The sequence below is a fragment of the Chiloscyllium plagiosum genome, chromosome 10, assembly GCF_004010195.1.
Source record: "Chiloscyllium plagiosum isolate BGI_BamShark_2017 chromosome 10, ASM401019v2, whole genome shotgun sequence".
In the NCBI taxonomy this organism is placed as follows: Eukaryota; Metazoa; Chordata; class Chondrichthyes; order Orectolobiformes; family Hemiscylliidae; genus Chiloscyllium; species Chiloscyllium plagiosum.
In genome coordinates, this window is record NC_057719.1 from 15,808,732 (window position 1) to 15,831,933 (window position 23,202).

The following is a 23,202-nucleotide window of genomic DNA, read 5'->3' on the forward strand; positions in this document are numbered from 1 at the left end:
GGAGGGGAAATAAGGAAACTGGTGAAGTCCACCTTGATGCTATGGGGTTGAAGTGTTCCGAGGCGGAAGATGAGGCGTTCTTCCTCCAGGCGTTGGGTGGTGAGGGAGCGACAGTGGAGGAGGTCCAGGACCTGCATGTCCTCAGCAGAGTGGGAGGAGGAGTTGAAGTGTTGGGCCACAGGGTGGTGGGGTTGATTGGTGCAGATGTCCCAGAGATGTTCCCTAAAGCGTACTGCGAGGAGGCGTACAGTCTCTCCAATGTGGAGACCGCATCGGGATGTATTCTCCTACTCCTCGGATATGCCTGACCTGCTGTGCTTTTCCAGCACCACTCTAATCCAGACTCGGGTTTCCAGCATCTGCAGTCCTCGTTTTTACCATATATAAAATTGTGAGGGATTGCATCTAGGATATATAATTTTATATATCTCAATTTCCTCCCTCCCCATCGACGACTCTGCTCCAACCTTTCTTTATACTTAAAACTCTGCAGCCCAGGCAATGTCCTGGTAAATTGCTCTGTACCCTCATCAGTGTAATCACTATTTCTGCTCCTTGAAATTGAAGAACTTTGAAAAAACATCCGCAGTAGGTTAAAAGTAACCTACCTCATAACTAAGGGGAGTTAATGAACATATTATTGCTCGACTATTAATCCAGAAACTCAGCTCATGTTCTTGGTTTAAATGCTGCCATAGCAAAAGGTGGAATCTTTCTTTTCATCTTACATATACACTATGCCTCACAGTAAAGTTGAGAGAATAACCTACCTCCATGACTTGAATACTGCTGAACATATTGAGGTGACATGACCATCGAATTAAATTTACCACTAGTTGCCTCTCTCTATTGAGAGAGCAGCCTTATGGTCCACTGGTACTATGGTGACTTTGCCTTCACCTTTACCACTTGAGAAATGCTAGATGTCTTAAATGTTGATCTAGCCTTAATATGTTTTAACATTTGGAGGGATATGGGCCAGAAATAGGCAGGTGGGACTTGTTTAGTTTGGGATTATGTTTGGCATGGATTGGTTGGACCAAAGGGTCTGTTTCCATGCTGTATGACTGTATGATATAATGCTTTGTCATCAATTTATATAAACTTATTTTTTGAAGGCATGTCATAGTGTTTTGCTGGTAACTGCTCAATCATACAATAACTTTTATTCCTTTTTTTTTTAAATTTCAGAAACTATTTCCAGCAGCATGGAATGGATGCATATTGTAATCATCACGTTGATGAAACTATTGCTTTCTAACTCAGAACACATATTGAATTCTAAATGTACAGTATAATTATTAGTCTATTTTAGTTCCATCTGGTAGTGTAATTTATCTGTGCATCTGTGTAGTACTTAAAATTTAAAAAGCAAAAGAAACTATTGGTCAATTTTGTTGTTTGACAAAATTTGAAGTATAGAGTCAATAATACATCAGACAACTATAGATTAGATTTTTTTTTTAGATTAGATTTCATTACAATGTGGAAACAGGCCCTTCGGCCCAACAAGTCCACACCGACCCGCCGAAGCACAACCCACCCATACCCCTACATTTACCCCTTACCTAACACTATGGGCAATTTAGCATGGCCAATTCACCTGACCTGCACATCTTTGGACTGTAGGAGGAAACCGGAGCACCCGGAGGAAACCCACGCAGACACGGAGAGAACGTGCAAACGTGCACACAGTCAGTCGCCTGAGGCGGGAATTGAACCCGGGTCTCTGGCGCTGTGAGGCAGCAGTGCTAACCACTGTGCCACCGTGCCGCCCACACAGATTATACTTTAGCTTACAGAAAGTTCCAGTTGAATGTTATCCCATTTAATGTGTTTGCTTCAATATTGATTAGTTACATCAGGCAGGATTCTGATTAAGTCATATTTCCACAGATGGTAGCTTCATATCATTGGCTCCTCAGCAAAGCACATGCCTGTTGTTCCTCTCCTATTGAGCAGGATTACAAATGCAACAAAACAGCCTCAGTAAGTTAACAGTAACCTACCTCATAACTAAGAGGGGTTAATGACCCAGACGTATTATTGCTAGACTATTAATCCAGAAACTCAGCTCATGTTCTGGGGACCTAGGTTTAAATGCTGCCGTAGCAGAAGATGGAATTTGTATTCAATAAAAAATATCTAAAATTAAGAATCCACTGATGACCATGAAACCATTGTCAATTGTTGGTGGAAAAGCTATCGGGCTCACTAATGTCCTTCAGGGAAGGAAATCTGCCAGTTTCACCTGGTCTGGCCTATATGTGACTCCAGACCCATAGCAATGTGGTTGATCTGCAAGTGCCCTCTGGCCAATTCGGAATGGACAGTGAATGCTTACCTAGCCAGAGATGCCCACATCCTGCGATTGATTACAAAAAAATGTTAATGGAACCTGAAAACTTGTTGAATGTTGAGAGATCCATTTTTAATGGTATTTATTATATCTGAACAATCTGTGCCATTTTGACACAACCTTTCACACTCAACCTCTGAAGCTGAACCCCACACCTAATCTTCTGACTTGCAGCTGTTACCCATGGTGTATTGAAACCCAAGGCTGCACCAGCAAGCCTTCACCAACCTGGGGTCAGACTACTGCAGCATTCGCTACTTCACCTACTAACTGCCACTGTCCCAGACCAACCCCACCCCACAATGCATGACAGATTTACTTCTTCTCACTGGCCATGGGGTCCTAGCAAGTCCTTTAGAATAGAGTTCCATCACATTCTGTCCCTGCCAGGCAAAATCCAGCAACCTGTTTGCTCTGCCGTATCAGCTAAGAGTCATGATTTAGTACAAGAGCTGATTTGAACCCAGCCATGACAAACACCTAGAAGGAAAGGGCAGAAGGCCAAGAAGAGCAATCCCATCAAGAGTGTTGAGCACAAGGGGTGCTACAGCTCCCCATGTAAGATGTCAGCAGTCCACAAACAACAGGATCAGCAATGGCATGGGACCTGATCTGCAAAGATTACTTGGCACCATTCTGGGCAGTGCTCATATTATAGGCTGCACTCTAGTTATAAACAATGATTACATTTGCTGATGTAGGAATTTAGCTTTTTAAAGTACTGTATTTCAGCTTACAAGCTACAGGCTTTGATGGTTTTTTGGGGATTTGTTTTTCTGCAAAGGAAGGTCTTATGGAACCTAATGGCATTTTTAACTTCGGTTCCATGGGAGTCAGTACTTCACTTAAAGTTATTTTACTTGAAATTGCAATTTTCAGAAATACAATCACAATTTTTTATTAGTCCCCTTATGTATGTCATTGTTTAATGTGTTAATTGGCATATATCATGGCAGAATATTATGATGAGTTTACAAGTGGAGTGACTATAAATTTTTGCATGTGGCCTTTCTGCACTCCACCATTCACTCCTGATCTGTTCACAATCTTAGAGTGATATTTAGGGTCAGCCCATCTACAGTTGTCCTATTTGAGGCCCATTAGTGGTCAGTTATTAAGGGCCATGTTCTAACTAATTGCAAACTTTTCACTAGCAGTGGAGGAAGTGGGGTGCACTTGGTTTACTGTCCCCTTTTCAAATTGGATATTCCTCCAGATTTTACATACTTGAAACATGCTTAACCTTGTCTTCACAATCCCATTCCACTCAGTCTGTAGGCCTCCCCTCCAGTCTTCAGCACAGATCTCCAAATCTATGTGGTCTTGTGCACTAATGCACTTTAGACTAGTAGGGCTGCTTGTAATTCCAAGCTATTGCAGCCAGTTGTGCTGTTGAAATTCTACTGAACCACCCAATGCTGCGTGCCTTACGGAGGTTTAACACTCCGTGATACATTTTTTGGTTGGAGCAGCTATTTTGCTCCTCACTTGAGAGGATGACGTGATCAGATCCTGGATGTAGGTTTGCTTGTTGAGCTGGAAGGTTAATTTCCAGATGTTTCGTCACTCTACTAGGTAACATCTTCAGTGGGCCTCAGGTAAAGCACTGTACATGATTCCTGCTTTCTATTTATACGTTTGGGTTTCTTTGGGTTGGTGATGTCATTTCCTGTTTCTTTCTCAGGGTGGTAAATGGGGTCTAACTTGATGTGTTTGTTGATAGAGTTCTTGTTGAAATGTCATGCTTCTAGGAATTCTCGTGCATGTCTCTGATTGGCTTGTCCTAAGATGGATGTGTTGTCCCCGTCGAAATGGTGTCCTTCCTTATCTGTATGTTAAGATGCTAGTGAGAGAGGGAGATACTAGTGATCAGATCCTGCTGGCCATCCGTAGCAATCTATGACAAGGTTGCAAAGATGCAAAGTAATATAACTAGGTTAGTGACTAGACCAAAATAAAATTGACATTGAAATATAATGTAGTAAAATGTGAGATTTTTGTTTCTGCAAGTTAACAGATAGGTTTTTGTCTTATTTAAATTTCAACATTGATTTCACTGATTACAGCATTCAGACTTAGAGAGTCTTTCTTTACAATGCAGGGGTGCCGAATGGACCCTACAAACTAAGACTTCCACAGTTTACTGGTCCATACTACTACATCAACACACTAAAATACTCAGGTTGCAGTTGTTTTTTAACATTTTTTTGTATATTCCTGAAAGAGTAAAACACCTATGTGTTTGTATTTTAGGACATAATTCACAGGAGATTGCTTTCTGCTGAGATGGGTAGTCAGTCGTTTATTATCTTTGAAACCAAAGGATCACAATCCAGTTTGTTTTGAATTGCATCTCTCTCATTGTAGAGCTGTAGTTTTAAGTTCAGGTGTGACATTCTATAGTTCCTTTCAGGGTTCTGCCAGATCTTCACTAAATTTACATCTGCAGTCATCTTCTGTTAAAGAGCGAAGGCAACATCCTTCAAGGGCTATGGGTGTCGCTAAGAAAGGCCACCATTTGTTGCCCATCCCAAACTACCATTGAGCTACATAGCCATTAGATCATTTCAGAGAGAGTTCAGTGTCAACCACATTGTTGTGGGTCTGGAGTACATGTAGGCCAAACATGTAGGCCCAAGTAAATTTTGTTCCCTCAAGATTATTGGTGAATTAGATAGGCTTTTATTAAAATAAATACATGGTCACAATTATGTGTGATTGAACTTCAGTTATTTTTTATTGAATTCAAAATTTACAGCTGACTAGGTGGTCTTCAAATCCGTGTCCTCAGAACATTGGTCTGGGACTTAGATTAGTAGTCCAGTGACATTACCTCCATACCCCCTACCTCCTTTAATCAGCCATGATCTTTTTGAATGACACTGTAGACCTACCCTTGTTTGTACTTTTTATGTTATGATCTTATGTGTTACCATGTGTAAAATTATAACCACATTGTTTATTTATCTTTCAGTTAAAGACACAACAAGATTTAGATGTATAACAGAAAAAGGACACAATTTTACAGAAAGGATCAGAATGTACCTTTATTTAGAAAAATTGGTAAGTGATATGAACATAAGCTTGCTCTTGCTATTGTATTAATAGTTATATTGAAATCTGTTTCAAAAATGTGCCGTTGTTTCTATCTATGTTTACTCGACACTAACTTTTCTCTCCTGTCTTAAATTGTACCTTAAAACATATTAATTAAGCTTTGATTTTATGAATTTGTGGTATTTCACGTGACTAATTGTTAAATGTCTGATTACACATCTTTGAACTGGCTTGGGTACTACTTTGTGAAACATGCTCTATGAATGTTAATTTTCGTGCACAATTCCAACTTACAATACAATAAACTGCTGAGAAAAAATGTATTATGCAACTAAATTTGTTGTTATCCGATGGCCAGGGTCACTATCTATGTGGGTCACTACCTGTGTGGCAGTTGTGGGACACCTCAGTAATATTAGTAGGAGATGACTTTTAAGTACCACTGCATGAATCAATTTTCTCCCCTCAAACTGTTTCATATCTTAAATTCTGTTTTCATGACTTTAATTAGGAAATGTGAAACTGTTAAAATCTCAGGATTGGACAATCTATTTGCTTTCTGTATTAGGAGTTTAGACTGACTTCTCACACTTTCGTATAGCAACCACTCCTACCTACCAGATGATCATGGCTAATTGAAGCTAATTGAATTCAATATGGTATTGAATATTCTTTCTGTTTGGTGAAGTGTAGGGTGGTAATTAATTTAGTAGACCGTTGCAAACAATCTCGTAAGTCACTCAGTTTGACTACTTCCATAATTTTGGCATTTTCTTGTCATGGTTCTGTTTGTCGGCACTTCTGAACTATGTACTAACATACATCAATATTGGGAGAGTCTTCTCCAAAACCCGAGTACCACAGTATAAAGGGGTCATTCTGGCTTGAAACATCTGAAGTAGGTGGGCTTTAAATATGGCACCAATGTCACTTCTTCCTGTCTGTCACACAAATCCCTGAGATTCAACATCTTGCTTGCATAATTAATGATGTCCCACTTCAAAGAGTTGAAGCTGTCATTAAGACTGAATTGACCAAAGATAGAGTCACAGAGATGTACAGCATGGAAACAGACCCTTCGGTCAACTCGTCCATGCTAACCAGATTAAGTTAATCTAGTCCTAATTGCCTGCACTTGGCCTATATCCCTGTACTCTGTTCATGTATCCATCCAGATCCCTTTTTAAATGTTATATTTATACCAGCTGCCACCACTGCCCCGGCAGCTCATTCCATACAAACACCACCCTTTGCACGAAAAAGTTATCCCTTAGGTCTCTCTTTATATCTTTCCCCTCTCACCCTAAACCTAAACTCCCCCACCACAGGAAAAAGACCTTGTCTATTTACCCTATCCATGCCCCTCATGATTTTATAAACCTCTATAAGGTCACCTCTCAGCCTCTTACAATATAATATTTGCTCAAGAAGATTAAAGTCATTGACAGAAAAAAAAGTATTATGACACTATATATATTGATTACCTAAGGGCCTGAGAGTGATGTGAGGTAACTATCTATGTGGGTCACGACCTGTGTGGCTTTTGTAGGGTTCCATTGTGATAATGAAAGGTTGTATGATTATTAAGCAACACTGATCCTGTAAAGATAATTCTCAGGTCTATGTAAAAGACACAATGAAATAACAAACACCAACTTTTTAAAAATACTTTGGATAATTTTTAGTAAATATTTAATAGTCAGGAATTTTAAATGCCTTGACAGCGCTCGTGTCAGTTTCCAATGAGGCTGACAATTCCAAAGAAATTTACAACTTAATCAGTTCATGCATTTTGCATACACATTATTGTCTACATTTTACAATCTCAAATGTACCTGACTTCCTCAAAGGTGTCTTGAACTATGAATATAAGAATGCCTTTCAAGCTTCAAGGTAGCTCTTCAAGAGATTACTGTCCCTCACTAAAGAATACCAGCGGCATTTGACTTTCTCCTGGTTCCAAAGTGTACAAGTTGTGTTTTTGAACAGCCCAATAGTGAAAATGAGATCACTGTGAGGCAGCTGCACATTAACATGCAGTTACCTCTGTGAGCCTTGGACTTACAATTTAGAACTGCTCTCACTGCCATATTGAAATTGGTTGCTGTCATTTTGGGGGCATCTCAGGACTTGAGATTCCTCCTCTGTGGTAGAGAGAATAAATACTTAAGATAGTGTTTTTCTGTGTCAATAGGTGGGCTGCTTTGTCTTTGTTAGAGTTGAAGGTAGTGAGTATCTTTTGAATTTCAGTCATCCATACTGATGGAAAGTATTCCATTATACTACTGTAACTTTATAATAGAGGACAGGCTTTGGAAGGTCGGGAGTGAGTTAATTGCTAGAGAATGTTCATCATTAGTTGATCTTGTAAAGGTAGTGGTGAACAACCCTTCTTGAACCCCTGCAGTCCATTAGTTATCTAAGTGTATCCATTGTGGTTTTAGGGAGAGAGTTCTAGGATTTTGATCCAGTGACAGCAAAGGAATAGGTTGTCTAAATAAGTCTAAAATGCGCCTAAGGATAAGGAATGGCTTGGAGAAGAACCTTTGGTTTTAGGTGTTCCCAGATATCTGTTTCTCTTTTCCATCTCGATTTTGGTGGTTGAGTTTGGACAGTTCTGTCTAAGGAGCTTTGGTGAATTTTTTCACTACATCTTTTTAGAAGATACAGATTGCTGTTACTCTGCGTTGGTGGAAGAGGGAAAGAATGTTTGTGGATGTGGTGCTAATCAAGCAGGCTACTTTGAGTTTAATGTTGTCTAGCTTCTTGACTGTTGTAGAAATCTCATTCATTTAAGCAAGTGGGAACATTCCATCACCGTCCATACTTGTATCTTGTAGATGGTGGACAGGCTTTAAGGAGTCAGGAGGTGAGTTCCTTGCTTCAGGACATCTAGTCTGTGCTGGGCTTGTAGACACAGTGTTTATATGGCACATCCAGTTTTTTTTCTGGTTAATAGTAACCCCAAGAATGTTGATATTGAATGTTAAGCTCATTGACCCATAGACTCTCGCTTGTTGAAAATGGTCATTGCCTGGTGCTTGCGTGGCATAAATGTTATTTACCAGTTGTGACTCTGAACATGGATATTGTATTACTACATTTGAAAGTGGACTGTTTCAGCATTTGAGCAGTTGCAGATCATGAAGACTATCATGTAATCATCAGCCTACATCACCTATACTGACCTTATATTTTAGGAAAAGTCATTGATGATGCAGCTGAAGATGGTTGGATCTCGAACACTATTTGGAGGAGCGCCTGCAAATATTTTCTTGAACAAAAATCACATAACCCAAGTTATAGTCCCAACAGGAGATTTGAAAACACAAGCTTTCAGAGTGCTGTTCCTTCATTAGGTGCTAGTAAAAGAGGAAGACCTTAGCCTAAATTCTGTGTCTAAGTTCGTTCTCTCTCACTAGCACCTGATGAACGAGCAGTACTCTGAAAGCTAGTGTTTTCAAATAAACCCGTTGGACTATAACCTGGTGTTGTATGATTTTTGATCTTGTCCAATACCGGCACCTCTACATCAAGATTTTCTAGAGCTGAGATGACCGACTTCCTACAACCACAAATATCTTCCCGGATGCTGGATATCTCACCGATCAGCAGAGTTGGTTCTTATCGATTCTTATTTTGCTAAGGTTCTTTGCTGCCACATTTAGTCAAGCACAGACACTCAATCCTAACTATTGGAATTCATTTGTCAAGTCTGAACCAAGGCTGTAATGCAATCAGAAACTGAGTTTTTTTTACTCACTCATGGGATATAGACATCACTGTCTAAGCCAGCATTTATTGTCTAACTTGCATTGCCCAATATCAACCTTAGTTACATGTCAGCCAGACCAGGTACAGATAACAGATTTGTTTCCCAAAGGACATTAGTTAACCAGATGGAATTTTGTGACAATTGATGATGGTTTCATGGTTATCATTAGACCCTTAATTTCCAGCTTCTTTTCAATGAACTCAAATTCTACCATCTGTTATGGTGGGATTTGAACCCAAGTCCCCAGAACATTAGCTGACCTTCTGGATTAGTAGTCTGATGATAATAGTGATCATGGCAGAACTTAACTTGAGCAGGTGAAGAGGTTATTGCTAAGCAAATGTTCCTTGATAGCACCGTTAATGATCCCTTAAGTCAATTTTATGATAATTGAGAGTAGGCTAAAGGGGTGATATTTGGCTGGGTTGGATTTGTTCTGCTTTTTGTGTACAGGGCTACCAGTGTTGTAAGCATGAGAACAGCTTGCCTAGTTGCACTACAAGTTCTGGAGCACAGATCTTCAGTACTAATGTTGGAATATTGTCATGGTCTTTTGCCTTTGCACCAAAGGCTGAAAGCTTTCAAAGATTTCTTGGAAATACGTGGAGTTAGTTATTTTGGCTGAAGTCAACTGTAATGCTGGGCATTTCCAAAGGAGGGTGAGATGGATCATCTCTTCAGCATTCTTGGTGAACATTGTTCAAATACTTTAGCCATTTTTTTCCACCAGTGTGCTAGGTGCCTCATCATTGAGGTTAAGGGTGTTTGTGAAGTTTCCTTCTCTAGTGAGTTATTTAATTGTTCACCACCAATATGACTGGGTGTTGTATGACTGCTGAACTTGGATTGATCCTTAAATGAAAGCAAAGTACTGCAGATACCTAGATCTGAAATTAAAATGTAAAGTGCTGGAGAAACTCAACAGTATCTGGGAAGAGAAAAACAGTGGTGGACTCTCCCTCATTATGGGCATTTAAGCGGGCATTGGATAGGCATATGGAGGATAGTGGGCTAGTGTAGGTTAGGTGGGCTTGGATCGGCGCAACATCGAGGGCCGAAGGGCCTGTACTGCGCTGTATTCTTCTATGTTCTATGTTCTAAAGTCTAATGTCTAATTTTGAGTCTAATGTGACTCTTCAGAACTGAAAGTGCTGGCAAGTGATGGTTTTAATGCTGTTAACAAAGGGTCAAGATGAGTTGAGTAGATGAGAGTTTCCAGGACAAAACAAAGGAAATGCCATTGGTAGTGGAAGAGAGATATGAGGGCAAAAGAAAAGTGTCAATGATAGGTGTGAAGAGTCGAAAATGGATCAAATTTGCTGCAAACAAATCCCCATAAACCTCTTCTTCCTCCAATATCCCCCTACCACCTTTGTCGACAGCAAGAGAGTCCATCATTTTCAGAGAGCAGTTAAAACTCTCCATGATGTTGTTTAGGTGGGGAGTCATGCAGGCGTCACCTTCCTTCCATGAAAAACATTAGTGAAGCAGATGGCTAACATTTAATTCTGGATATTAATTAATCCAAATTTTATCATTCAAATTAGTAGGTTTCAAGCCCACAACATGGAATACTAGTCCAGAGATAGCATCACTACACTACTGCCTCTCAATCAGAGTCACGAGTCATGTTGAATGGCTTTGAAACCATTTTTACCTGACAATCACTCTTTGGTTTGCAATGATTATTGAAATACATGTTTTTAAAATTCATTCATGGGATGTGGGTATCACTGGCCACTTTTGTATTTATTGCCTATCGCTAATTGCCCAGAGGGCAGTTAAGAGTCAACCACAATGCTGTGGGTCCGGAGTCACATGTAGACTAGACCAGATAAGGGTGACAATTTCCTTTCCTAAAATACATTAATAAACCAGATGGGTTTTTCCTGATAACCACCAATTGTTTCATGGTCATCATTAGACTCTTCATTCCAGATTTTTATTGAATTCAAATTCCACCATCTAGCATGGCAGGATTTGAATGCAGCTCTCTTATCATGATCTGGCTCTCTGAATTAATAGTTTAATGATAATACCACAGAGTCATTGCCTCCCCAAGGCATGGTGTCAGTGAATGCTGCAAATTGAATACAATGTGAGTTGCTAAGATAGTGTGCACCTGCTGTATGATGTGTATCAGTTGTCACACGCCAGTGCATCTTCATCAAGTGGAATTCCTATTGGTTCGAGTTTGTGGCTGACTTCGCACTGAATTTATGCAAAATAATGCAGTCTGGTATTCTGCATTGTGAGATGGCTGCAATCTTTGTAAACATTCATGATCACTTTATCTTTTTGTCTCCGGCAAGAAAGAATGAAGTTGGCTGTCTTTGTGTGAAAGACCTTAATGATCTCTCCTATGCATCAGTGTAATGCTCATGAAAAGATGTGTCTGTCACCAGAGCACGCTGGAAGGAGCCCAATAAAGCACAGCTCAGAGCCAACACAGGTTGGAACACTGACTGTAGCACTATGTAGATTTCAGTAACATCATCTTTGGTGAGGCATAGGTGCTTCATTGCATTGGTTGAGAGTGAAGTTCAGATAAAAGAATTACTCCCTGAGTATCCTGTGCACTTCTTTCACTCCTTCTTTTCCTCCAGATTCCAGCAGCTTGCACTGTTTTGTATGACTTCTGCATAGCCTCCTGGTCATATCTAATGCGAAAGTGAAATGTTACAAGGACCCCTATCTGGAAACAGTTGGCTTATCTATAAGCCTTGTGGTTGCCAAAAAGGTTCTCCATCACTGGCTAGACCACTCTCTATGCCAATGACCGAGACTTTTACAATTTTGCAGAAGTGGACAATTAACGCTATTTATAGCAGCACTAGCTAGAGGAAATAACCTTGCACCTAACATGTGAATGATTCACATCCCTTTAAATGATCTTTATTGGGAAGTGGAGATTTCTAGGTTGAATGAGGTTGAGTTAGGTCATCGGGTGGAAAGTGAAGCTGTAACATTGTATTAATAGTGTATCATGATCTGTTTGTATGGTTTTGCAGGACGTTATCTATTTATAAAAACCCTGTTCACAAAAATGATTTCTTATACACTTCTCGAAAGTGAGTGCCCAAAAAATATCTGGTACAGAACTTAGTGGGTCTTCCTTGTCTATTTATTAAAAGTTCTTGCTAATTCTGTTGGTTTACTTCTTTGTAATTTTCAGAGTTGAAATGAAAAATTACTTATATCTTTCAGGAAATCATCTGTAATTTGTACCATGTAGATAATATTGAAGGAGGCGTTATGAACATACTTTCTCCTTTATATACAAGTCTGGGGCTGACTCCAAGTTTAGAGATATTTAACAGAACTTCCTTAATTGCATTCAAGTTTGAAAGAAGCTTGGTAAGACCCTGTTTTATATACAAATGTATAATTATGATCTTAATTGCATTTGACAATGTAAGTAAGGGAATTTAGTCTTAAAGAACCAGCCAAAGTATTCCTATCAAAACAAATACAAACACCACATCAGTACAAGTAACTTGGGTAGGAATGGGATGTGCTGAAAGCAGATTTTGGGAAGTGAGTAGGAAATTGAAAGGCATGGCCTCTAAAGCAATAATATTGGATTGCACCCATTTCCCTGTGTATTTGGATACAGAAATAGGAGAATTGAGTGATTGAATAAGATGTTGAAATGCTGGTGCAGGAGTGTGCAGCTGATGTCTAGGGCATTGCAATCACTTCTCGGTTGGTAGAGCCTGTTAGGCTGTTTGCGCATGAAGAGGATCAGGTTACAAATGAGGCCATATGGTTCTGAATCAGAAAAGAGCAAGTTAATTAGAAAAGACAGACAAGAGCAAGTTAGAGAATAAAATAACTGAACTATAAAACTGCATTTATTTCAATACAAGAGGACTTACAGGCTGATGAAATTAGGGCATGTATGGGAACATAGGACTGGGCTGTTCTAGCAATTATAGAAACTTTACTGAGGGAAGGATAGACTGGCAGCTCACTGTTCTGGCTTTTAGATGTTGTAGGAAAGAGAAGCAAGAGAGGAGGGCCAGTGGCATTTTTGATTAGCATTCTAATTAGAGAAGATGTTTCTGAGGGATTGTTTAATGAAAATGTATGGGTTGAAATTAGAAATAGGAAAGGGATTATCCCCTTGATGGGATTATATTATAGGTCCCCAATAGTCAGAGGGAAATAGAGAAGCAAATATTTAGAGAGCTGTCCAATATATGTTAAATAATAAAGTTGTAATTGTAGGGGATTTAAATTTTGAAGAAGGGTTTATGCCCGAAACGTCGATTCTCCTGTTCCTTGGATGCTGCCTGACCTGCTGCGCTTTTCCAGCAACACATTTTCAGCTCTGATCTCCAGCATCTGCAGTCCTCACTTTCTCCTCGGGGATTTAAATTTTCCAAACATTGAGTGGGGACTGCCTTAATGGTGAAGAATTTGTTAAATGCGTTCAAGCAAATTTTCTTTATCGATATGTAAAAGCTTGACATTCTCTTGGGAAATAAGGTAGTGCAAGTGACTGAAATGTTAGTAGGGGAATGTTTTGGGACCAGTGATCATAATACTACTGGTTTTAAAATAGTTATGGAAAAGGACAGGTCTTCCATAAGAATTAAGGTTCTTACTTGGAATAAGGCAAATTTTAAGAGTATGAAAGAAGAATTTTCAAAAGATGATTGAAGTAGACTCTTTGCAGGTAAAAGGATGACTGACAAGTTGGAGGCCTTCAAAAATATGATAACAAGAGTTCAGAAGCATTCTGTTCCTTTTAGAGTGAAAGGCAAGGCTGGTAAGATTAGGGAACAATGGATGAATAAAGATATTGAAGTTCTAGTCAAGATTTTTAAAAAATCATATATTAAATGTAGACAACTGGGATCGACTGAATCTCTTGAAGAGTATAAAGAGTGTAGGGGCATCCTTAAGAAGGAAATCAGAAAGTTAAAGAAAGGATATTAGATAGCCTTGGCAAATAAGGTTAAAGATAATCCAAAATATTCTACAAATACTTTAAGACAAAGAGAGCAACTAGAGAGAGAATAGGACACTTTCCAGATCAAGGAAGTTATCTTTGTGTTGAACCTCAGAAGATGTGAGAGTCATTAAATGAATATTTCATGTCAGTTTTTACTGTTGAGATATAAATAGAGGCTAGAGAACTCTGGGAAATAAATATTGATGTTTTGAAAACTGTTCACATTACAGAAGTTTTGGAAACAGTTCACATTAGAGAAGAGGAGCTGCTGGAGGTCTTAGAAAACTTCTTGGTAGATAAGTCCTCAGGACTTGATCAAATGTGATATAGGATGTTGGGAGAAGTTAGGAAGCAAATTGTGGAGCCCCTAACCAAAATATTTTGATCATTTATTACCGTGGGTTAAGTACGGTAGGGTTGGAAGGTGGTTGATGTTGTGCCATTGTTTAAGAAAGGCTGTAAGGAAAAGCCTGGAATTTACAGACTTGTGAGTCTGACATCAGTGGTAGGTAAGTTGTTGGATGTGATTCTGAAGGATAAGATTTATATGCATTTGGAGAAGCAATGATTTGTTAGGGAGAATCAACATGGTTTTGTGTGTGGGAAATCATGTCTGAGAAACTTGATTGAGATTTTAATAATGTAACCAAAAAGATTGATGAGAGCAGAACGATAGACAGTATTTACATGGACTTTAGTTAAATCTTTGACATGACCACATGGTAGGCTAATTAGTAAAGTTAAATCACATAGGATTCAGGATGAGCTTGCCAGTTGGATACAAAATTGGCTTTATGATAGATTAGATTAGATTACAGTGTGGAAACAGGCCCTTCGGCTCAACAAGTTCACACCGACCTGCCGAAGCGCAACCCACCCATACCCCGACATTTACCCCTTACCTAACACTACGGGCAATTTAGCATGGCCAATTCACCTGACCTGCACATCTTTGGACTGTAGGAGGAAACCCAAGCAGACACAGGGAGAATGTGAGAAACAAAAGCTCACTCACTTTAATAATTTCAGTCCGAGACAAATATCTGAATCCGCCATTGTTTATTTATACACCTATAGGTGGGTGCCCTGTCTCATCACCAGGTAAGGTAATGACAAAATGCACACTAAATCCAACAAACTCTCGAAATTTATACAGTTTGAATCCCCATATTTTTCCTTATTCCATTGTTTGTTCCCTGCTTCGCTTACGTCACTCATTTCCTTAAGACTGATCCCACAACTTCTGTTTATCCTGTTTTGTCCGTGACAAACTCTTATCTCTGTCTCCCATAAGGGTGTTTGACGTCAGTCTATTGTAGATTATTGATTAGGCATATCTTTTCTTCTATCAGCATCTATTTCCATCCAGAGGCCACTTTGACCTCTTTGATTAGGGTTTGTTCCTGTGTCTCTGTACAAGCGAGGAGAACAGATGTTTTCCTGTTTGCCCATATATCCACCATTGTTCTGTATTCATGTCTCATGCTCACATATCCTTTCTTTTTGCTGAATATGTATTTTCTCATTCCCATTCTGTATCAGAATTTATACTTGCAGAAATAACATTAATTCATTTATATCCCACAGAGAACGTACAAACTCTATACAGTCAGTCGCCTGAGGCGGGAATTGAACCCGGGTCTCTGGCGCTGTGAGGCAGCAGTGCTAACCACTGTGCCACCGTGCCGCCCACGATAGGAGACAGAGGGTGGTGGTAAAGGGTTGTTCTTTGGACTGGAAGCCTGTTCCACAGGAATCAGTACTGGGTGCCCATTGCCAGGGTGTAGGACATCTCTGAGCAGCTTGAAAGGATATTGGAGTGGGAGGGTGAAGATTCAATTGTTATGGCCCACACTGGAACAAACAATATAGGCACGGCTAGGAAGGAGGACCTGCTTGGGGATTATCAAGCATTAGGAATGAAATTAAGGTCCTCAAGGATCATAATCTCCAGATTACTGCCCAAGCCACATGCAAATTGGCTTAGGGATAAGAAAATTAGGAAAATAAACACATGGCTATGGAGTGGTGTGGGAAAGAGGGGTTCCACTTCATGAGACATTGGCATCAGTTTTGGAACGTGCAGGAGCTGTACCAATGGGACGGTCCACCTGAACCGATCTGGTACCAATGGCAAAGGATAAATAGGTGGTCACTAGGACTTTAAACTAGTGAGTCGGGAGGATAGAAAAGGGAAAACAACAGAAAGTATAATGGTAAATAAAAGGTTAAGCAGCAGGTTAGCATGTGTGCAGGAGAGTTTAAGTACAAGGTAGACTATGAAAGAAGTAAAAAGGAAGGATAACTTTGGAGATATTATGAGAGATGTTCGAAATCGTGAGGGTATGAAATCTAGCACAAGGGCACTGTATCTGAATGCTCGCAGCATTCGTAACAAGGTTGATGAGTTAATGGCACAAATCATCGTGAACGAATATGATTTAGTAGTCATTATCAGGACATGGTTATAGGATGGTCATGACTGGGAGTTAAATATCTGGGGTATCAGACTATTCGGAAGGACAGAGAGGAAGGTAAGGGAGGTGGTTTAGCTCTGATATTCAAGGACGACATCAGGGCGGCGCTGAGAGATGATATAGGTTCTATGGAGAATAAGGTTGAAATTTGGGTGGAAATTAGAAATTCTAAGAAGAAAAAGTCACTGATAAGCGTAGTCTATAGGCCACATTGGAGCAGGCAATAAACAAAGAAATAACTAATGCTTGTAAAAATGATATGGCAATTATCATGGAGGGTTTTAATCTACACGTTGATTGGTCAAACTAGTTCGGCCAGGGTAATCTTGAGGAGGAATTTGTTGAGTGTATCTGTGATAAATTTCTTGGACACTATGTAACAGAACCAACGAGGGAGCAAGCTATCCCAGATCTGGTCCTGTGTAATGAGACAGGAATAATTATGACCTCATAGTTAGGATCCTCTTGGAAGGAGCAATCACAGTATGGTTAGATTTAGAATACAGATGGAAGTGTGAAAATAAAATCCAACACCAGAGCTTGTGCTTAAACATGGGAGACTACAATAGAATGAGGAAGGACTTGGCTAAAGTAGAATGGAAGCAAAGACTTTATGGTGGGACAGTTGACGAGCAGTCGAGGACTTTCAAAACAATTTTTCAAAGTTCTCAGCAAAAATATATTACAGTGGAAAGAGAGGACTGTAAGAAGAGGGGTAATCTGCCATGGGTGTCTAAGGAAATAAGGGAGGCTATCAAATTGAAAGAGAAAGCATACAAAGTAGCCAAGGACAGCAGGAAACTAGAAGATTTTAAAGGTCAACAGAAAGCCACAAAAAAGAGCTGTAAAGAAAACTAAGATAGAACATTAGAAAAAAAACTAGCATAGAATATAAAGACAGATAGCAAAAGTTTCTATAAATTTAGCCACACATATATAAAATGAAAAAGAGTGGCTAAAGTAAACGTTGGTACTTTAGAGGATGAGAAGGGACACTTAGTTATGGGGTCTGATGAAATGGCCGAGGCTTTGAACAAGTAGTTTGTATCGGTCTTCACAGTGAAGGACACTAATAACATGTCAGGAATTGACAAGGAAATGAAGGTAGGTGAGGACCAGGAAACAATCATTATTATGGAAGAGGTAGTGTTGGGCAAGCTAATGGAGCTAAGGATAGACAAGTCTTCTGGCCCTGATGGAATGCATCCCAGCATAGTAAAAGAGAGGGTGGGAGAAATAACTAGAGCACTTGTGGTAATTTTCCAAAATTTACTGGACTCTGGGGCAATTCCAGTAGATTGGAAAACAGCAAGTATGATGCCACTGGGGATTATAGACCACTTAGCTTGACTTCTGTAGTGGGGAAGATGCTTGAGTCTATTATCAAGAAAGAAATAGCAAGGCATCCAGATAGAAATTGTTCTATTAGATAGATGCAGCAAGGGTTCATGAAGGACAGGTCATGCTGAACAAATCTTTTGGAATTCTATGAAGACATTACGAGCAAGGTGGACGGTGCAGACTCAGTGGATGTGCTGTACCTAGATTTCTAAAAGGCCTTTGACAAGGTGCTGCACAAGAGGCTGCTGCATAAGATAAAGACGCATGGCATTTCAGGTAAAGTATTAGCATGGATAGAGGATTGGTTGACTAACAGGAAGTAAAGACTGGGGATAGGTGAGTGCTACTCTGGTTGGCAATCAGTAACTAGAGGCGTGTCTCAGGGATCAGTGTTGGGACAGCCATTATTCACAATTTATATAGATAATTTGGAATTGGGGATGACATGTAGTGTGTCAAAGTTTGCAGATGACACTAAGATGAGTGGCAGAGCAAAGTGTGCAGAGGGCTGTGAAACTTTGCAAAAGGAACATAGATACTTTAAATGAGTGGGCAAAGGCCTGGCAGATTGAATACAATGTTAATAAACGTGAAGTCATTTATTTTGATCAGAGTAACAGTAAAAAGGATTATTGTTTCAATGGTAAAACGTTGCAGTGTGCTGCTGTGCAGAGTGACCTGAGTGTCCTTGTGCATAATACAGAGGATTGGTCTGCAGGTACAACAAGTAATTAGGAAGGCAAATTGAATTTTGTCCTTCATTGCTAAAGAAATGAAGTTTAAAAGCAGAGAGATTATGTTGTGCTGTACAGGATGCTGGTGATGCCACACCTTGGGTACTGCGTGCTGTTTTGGTCTCTTTACTTGAGAAAGGATATACTGGCACTAGAGGGGGTGCAGAAGAGGTTCACTGTGTTGGTTCCGGAGTTGAAGGATGTGAGAAACAAAAGCTCACTCACTTTAATAATTTCAGTCCGAGACAAATATCTGAATCAGCCGTTAGGCATATATTTTCTTCTATCAGCATCTATTTCCATCCAGAGGCCACTTTGACCTCTTTGATTAGGGTTTGTTCCTGTGCCGAGTAGGGGGAAACAGATGCTTTCCTGTTTGCCCATATATCCACCATTGTTCTGTATTCACGTCTCATGCTAACATATCCTTTCTTTTTGCTGAATATGTATTTTCTCATTCCTGTTCTGTATCAGAATTTATACTTGCAGAAATAACATTAATTCATTTATATCCCACAAAGGAGTTGGCTTATAAGGAGACAGTGAGTAGATTGAGATCATATTAATTGGAATTTAGAAGAATGAGGGGAGATCTTATAGAAACATATAACATTATGAAGGGAATAGATAAGACAGATGTAGAGAGGATGTTTCCACTGGCAGATGAAACGAGGACAAGAAGGCATAGCCTCAAAATTGGGGGGAGCAGATTTAGGACTTAATTGAGAAGGAACTTCTTCACTCAGAGGATTGTAAATCTGTAGAATTTCTTGTCCAGTGAAGTAGTTGACGCTACTTCTGTAGATGTTTTTAAAGCTAAGGTAGATAGTTTTCTGAACAATAAAGGAATTAAGGGATACGGTGACAGCATGGGTAAGTGCAGCTGCGTCCATGATCTTACTGACTGGCAGAGCAAGGTCGAAGTGCCTGTTAGCCTGCTTCTGCTCCTAGTTCTTATGTTCTATGTCCACTTTGGATTGTCATTTATATAAACGATTCAGATGGGAATATAGGAAGCAGGATTAGTAAATTTGCAGATGACACCAAAATAAATGATACAGTAGACAGTCAAAAAAGATTATCTAAGATTACAAAGAGATCTTGATCAATTGGATCAATGGGCTGAGGAGTGGCAGATGGAGTTTAATTTGGATAAATGTGAGATATTGCATTTTGGTAATACAAACAAGGACAGGACAATTAATGGTTGGTCCCTACGTAATGTTGTAGAACAAAGACACCTAAGGGTTTAGTTATACAATTCTTTGAAATTTCTGTCACAAATAGGCAAGGTGGTTCAGAAGGAATTTAACACACTTGCCTTCATTGCTTAGATCTTTGAGAATAGGAATGCGTTTTCATGTTGCAGTTGTACAGGACATTGGTGAGGTCTCTTCTGTTTGCTGTACTGGTTGCCCTGTATTGGAAGGATATTATTAAACAGGAGAGGGTTCAGAAGACTTTTACCAGGATGTTGCTGGAAATGGAGGGTTTGAAATATAAAAGGAAAATGGAAAGACTGGGACATTTTCACCTGAACATAAGGGTTTGAGGGGCAATCTTAATGAAGTTTATAAAATCATGAGGGGCATAGATAAGGTGAATGTCAAGGGTCTTTTCCCTAGGCTAGGATAGTCCAAAACTAGGGGACATATTTTTAAGGTGAGAAGAGAAAGATTTAAAAAGGACATGAAGGGCAACTTTTCTACACTGAGATTGTTTTGTGTGTGGAATGAAATGCCAGGGGAAGGAGTAGATGTAGGTACAGTTGCAACATTTAAAAGCTATTTGATTGAGTTCATAAATAAGAAACATTTGGAGGCATATGGGCCTAGTGCAGGCAGGTGGGACTCGTTTAGTTTGGGAACATGGTTGGCATGGACTGTAGGGTCTACTTCCGTGCTGTATGACTATATGTCTCTAATTGGATTGAATGCAAAAAAAAAGGGGCAGCCACATTGCTAGTCATGTACTATGAGCTCCCAAATAATTAGAGAGAAGCAAATACGTAGCCAGATCCTGAGTGCAAAAGCAAAAGCATTCCTATTCTCAAAGATCTAAGCAATGAAGGCAAGTGTGTTAAATTCCTTCTGAACCACCTTGCCTATTTGTGACACAAATTTCAAAGAATTGTATATTGGGGATTTTAATAATCCAAAATATCAACTGGGATACAAGCAGTGTGTAAGGTGTAGAAGGCATATAATTCTTGAACTGTATTTAAAAGAGCTGTTTTAGCCAGCATTTTATAAACCCATTGAGAGATAGCACAATTCAAGCTTTAGTCTGACAAAACAAAGTTGGGCAAGAGGATGAAGTAGCAGTGAGACAGTTGGAGCATTGCACACTGTATTCCAGCTGTGCCCTAAATATCATTATATTCAGAGTGTCACAAAGCTGGTCGTTCTTTCTCAAAGTTACTGTGTCCTTGATTTTTGTCAGAGGGGTCGTAACAGAGCCCAGGCATCTGTTTAGGGGTAAACAAAAAGGGCCCCAAGAGTGGTCTATTGGGGCCCTTTTTGTTTACCCCTAAACAGATGATACCTCAAACCAAAGGCTTTCATGTTTTAGAATAACTTATGTAATGAAAGGTGAGTGGCCAGTCTTGGCAGCTGAGGTTTTTTGATCCAGTTGCAGCAGGGGATATATGAAACAAGCTGCTGGACTTTCTCTCTCCTTACAAACTGTAAGTTGCCTGTGCCATGTTTTACTGTTTGTGCTAAGGGATGTGTGTGTTTTCAGAACAACACCATTAAGTTGAGTTTGTATAGGATAAGTTATGCAATATTCTGTTTTCTGTCCTTTGTGTTTAATTCTGTAATGTTGTAAATAAAGCTTATTTGTTTAAAACTTGGCAGTCGACCCAGCTAATTTACACCCAGAATATCCACTATACACTTAGCTAAACAAAGAGCAAAGTTATGGTCTGGGCTATCTGCTTATAATTTTGAGGGGCCTGACCTAGTCCATAACAGATTGGGAGCTCTTTGCAGGATTTAAACAGTGAGTGGTGGGTGTTAGTGTCTTTCATTTTAGGTGTTGATTTGGTGGTTTAAACAACACTTGGACAGCAATGGCTTTTGCAGTCACCAAGGGGTTTCTGGAGGTTGAAAGAGAGACCTTAAGGCTTTTATAAAAGGCAAAAAAAACCAAGCTGCAGGAATTAATAGATAAGCTGGGGTTGAATTTATCTCCTAATGTGAGGAAAAATGCAATGATTTCAGCAGCAGCTCAGTATTTAAATTTGCTAGAAACACCATCAGGATCTGTAGAAATGGCAAGCATTCAATTGCAGATGATGCAGCTTGAGTTAGAGGTGGAGAAAAGGAAAGGGTAGCAGAAATGAAATAGTTTGAGTTATAATTAAAATCAGAAAAAAAAAATGAATGAAGGGCTTTAGCAAAAGAGAAAAAGAGAATGAAGGGCTCTAGCAGAAGAGGAAAAAAAGAGAGCTTGAACTTCAAAAATTGACATGAAAAGGGAAGTCAGCGTAAAAGAATGGAGATAAAGGATGAAGGTAGGCTTAGTGAGGAAGAGAGTGAGGATGAGCAAGCCCCTGGTAGTCAAAACTGAAAATGTGTTGCTGGAAAAGCACAGCAGGTCAGGCAGCATCCAAGGAGCAGGAGAATCGACGTTTCGGGCATGAGCCCTTCAGGTAGGCAAAAGCCTAGTGAGAAGTCTAGTTTAAGTATCTTCAAGCATTGCATAAATTTGATGAGAAGGATGTGGAAGCCTTTTTCATCTCGTTTGGAAAGGTGGCTAAACAAATGGAGTGGCCAGTAACCATGTGGGTTTTGTTGATCCAAACCAAACTTGGAGGTAGAACTTGTGAGGTATTTGCATCACTATGAGAGGAGGCATCTGGGGAGTGTGAGGTGGTGTAAAAAGCTATCTTAAGTGCATATAAGCTTGTACCAGAAGTCTATAGACAATGTTTCAGGAATCTAAGGAGGGACCCTGGTTAAATCTATATTGAATTTGAAAGGATCAAACAAAGTAATTTTGGTAGGTGGATAAGAGCTTTAAAAATAGAGCAAACTTACAGTGCCCTTATTTATTTTGGAGGAGTTCGAAAATTCACTGCCTGAACCAGTGCAAACTCATGTGGAAGAGCAGAGAGTTACAACAGCAAGGTTACAGCTGAAATGGTTGATGGCTATGAGTTGGTTCATTTGACTTTCCGAATCAATTTCAATCCATGACAGATAGAATTTGGCCAAAAGAGAAATCTTCACATGGAGATCATAAGGAGAACTCACCACAGGATAAAAAGGAAACCCTTAAGTTAAAAAGCTCTGTGTTTTCATTGTAATAAAGTAGACCACAAGAAATCACAGTGTTAGTGGGCTAGGAAACCACAGGAAAGCCAGATGTGGGAAGGCCGGATAAGCCTGGAAGCTTTGTTGGAGTGGTAACAGAAAGCACAGTGGAAGCTAGAAAGCTGTATCAGAGTGTGCAAGCTGATCAGAGGTTGGTTAAGGAGCAAGTGCCAGATCTGC

The 23,202-nt window shown here is 39.7% G+C and overlaps 1 protein-coding gene across 3 annotated transcripts in view; it reads left to right on the forward strand.

Annotated features, from left to right (window-relative positions):
• The window catches only part of LOC122553403 (cation channel sperm-associated protein subunit beta-like), an 82,237-nt gene that overhangs the window by 25,137 nt on the left and 33,898 nt on the right, over window positions 1–23,202 (forward strand). For 2 of the 3 annotated variants that reach the window (XM_043697128.1, XM_043697129.1), the window contains exons 2-4: window positions 1,192–1,287; window positions 5,334–5,422; window positions 12,399–12,548. In XM_043697128.1, the coding sequence (XP_043553063.1) occupies window positions 1,209–1,287; window positions 5,334–5,422; window positions 12,399–12,548 (318 nt within the window). In that variant the 5' untranslated portion in view covers window positions 1,192–1,208. The remainder of the gene's footprint in view (window positions 1–1,191; window positions 1,288–5,333; window positions 5,423–12,398; window positions 12,549–23,202) is intronic. The other variant, XM_043697130.1, reaches the window with a different exon arrangement.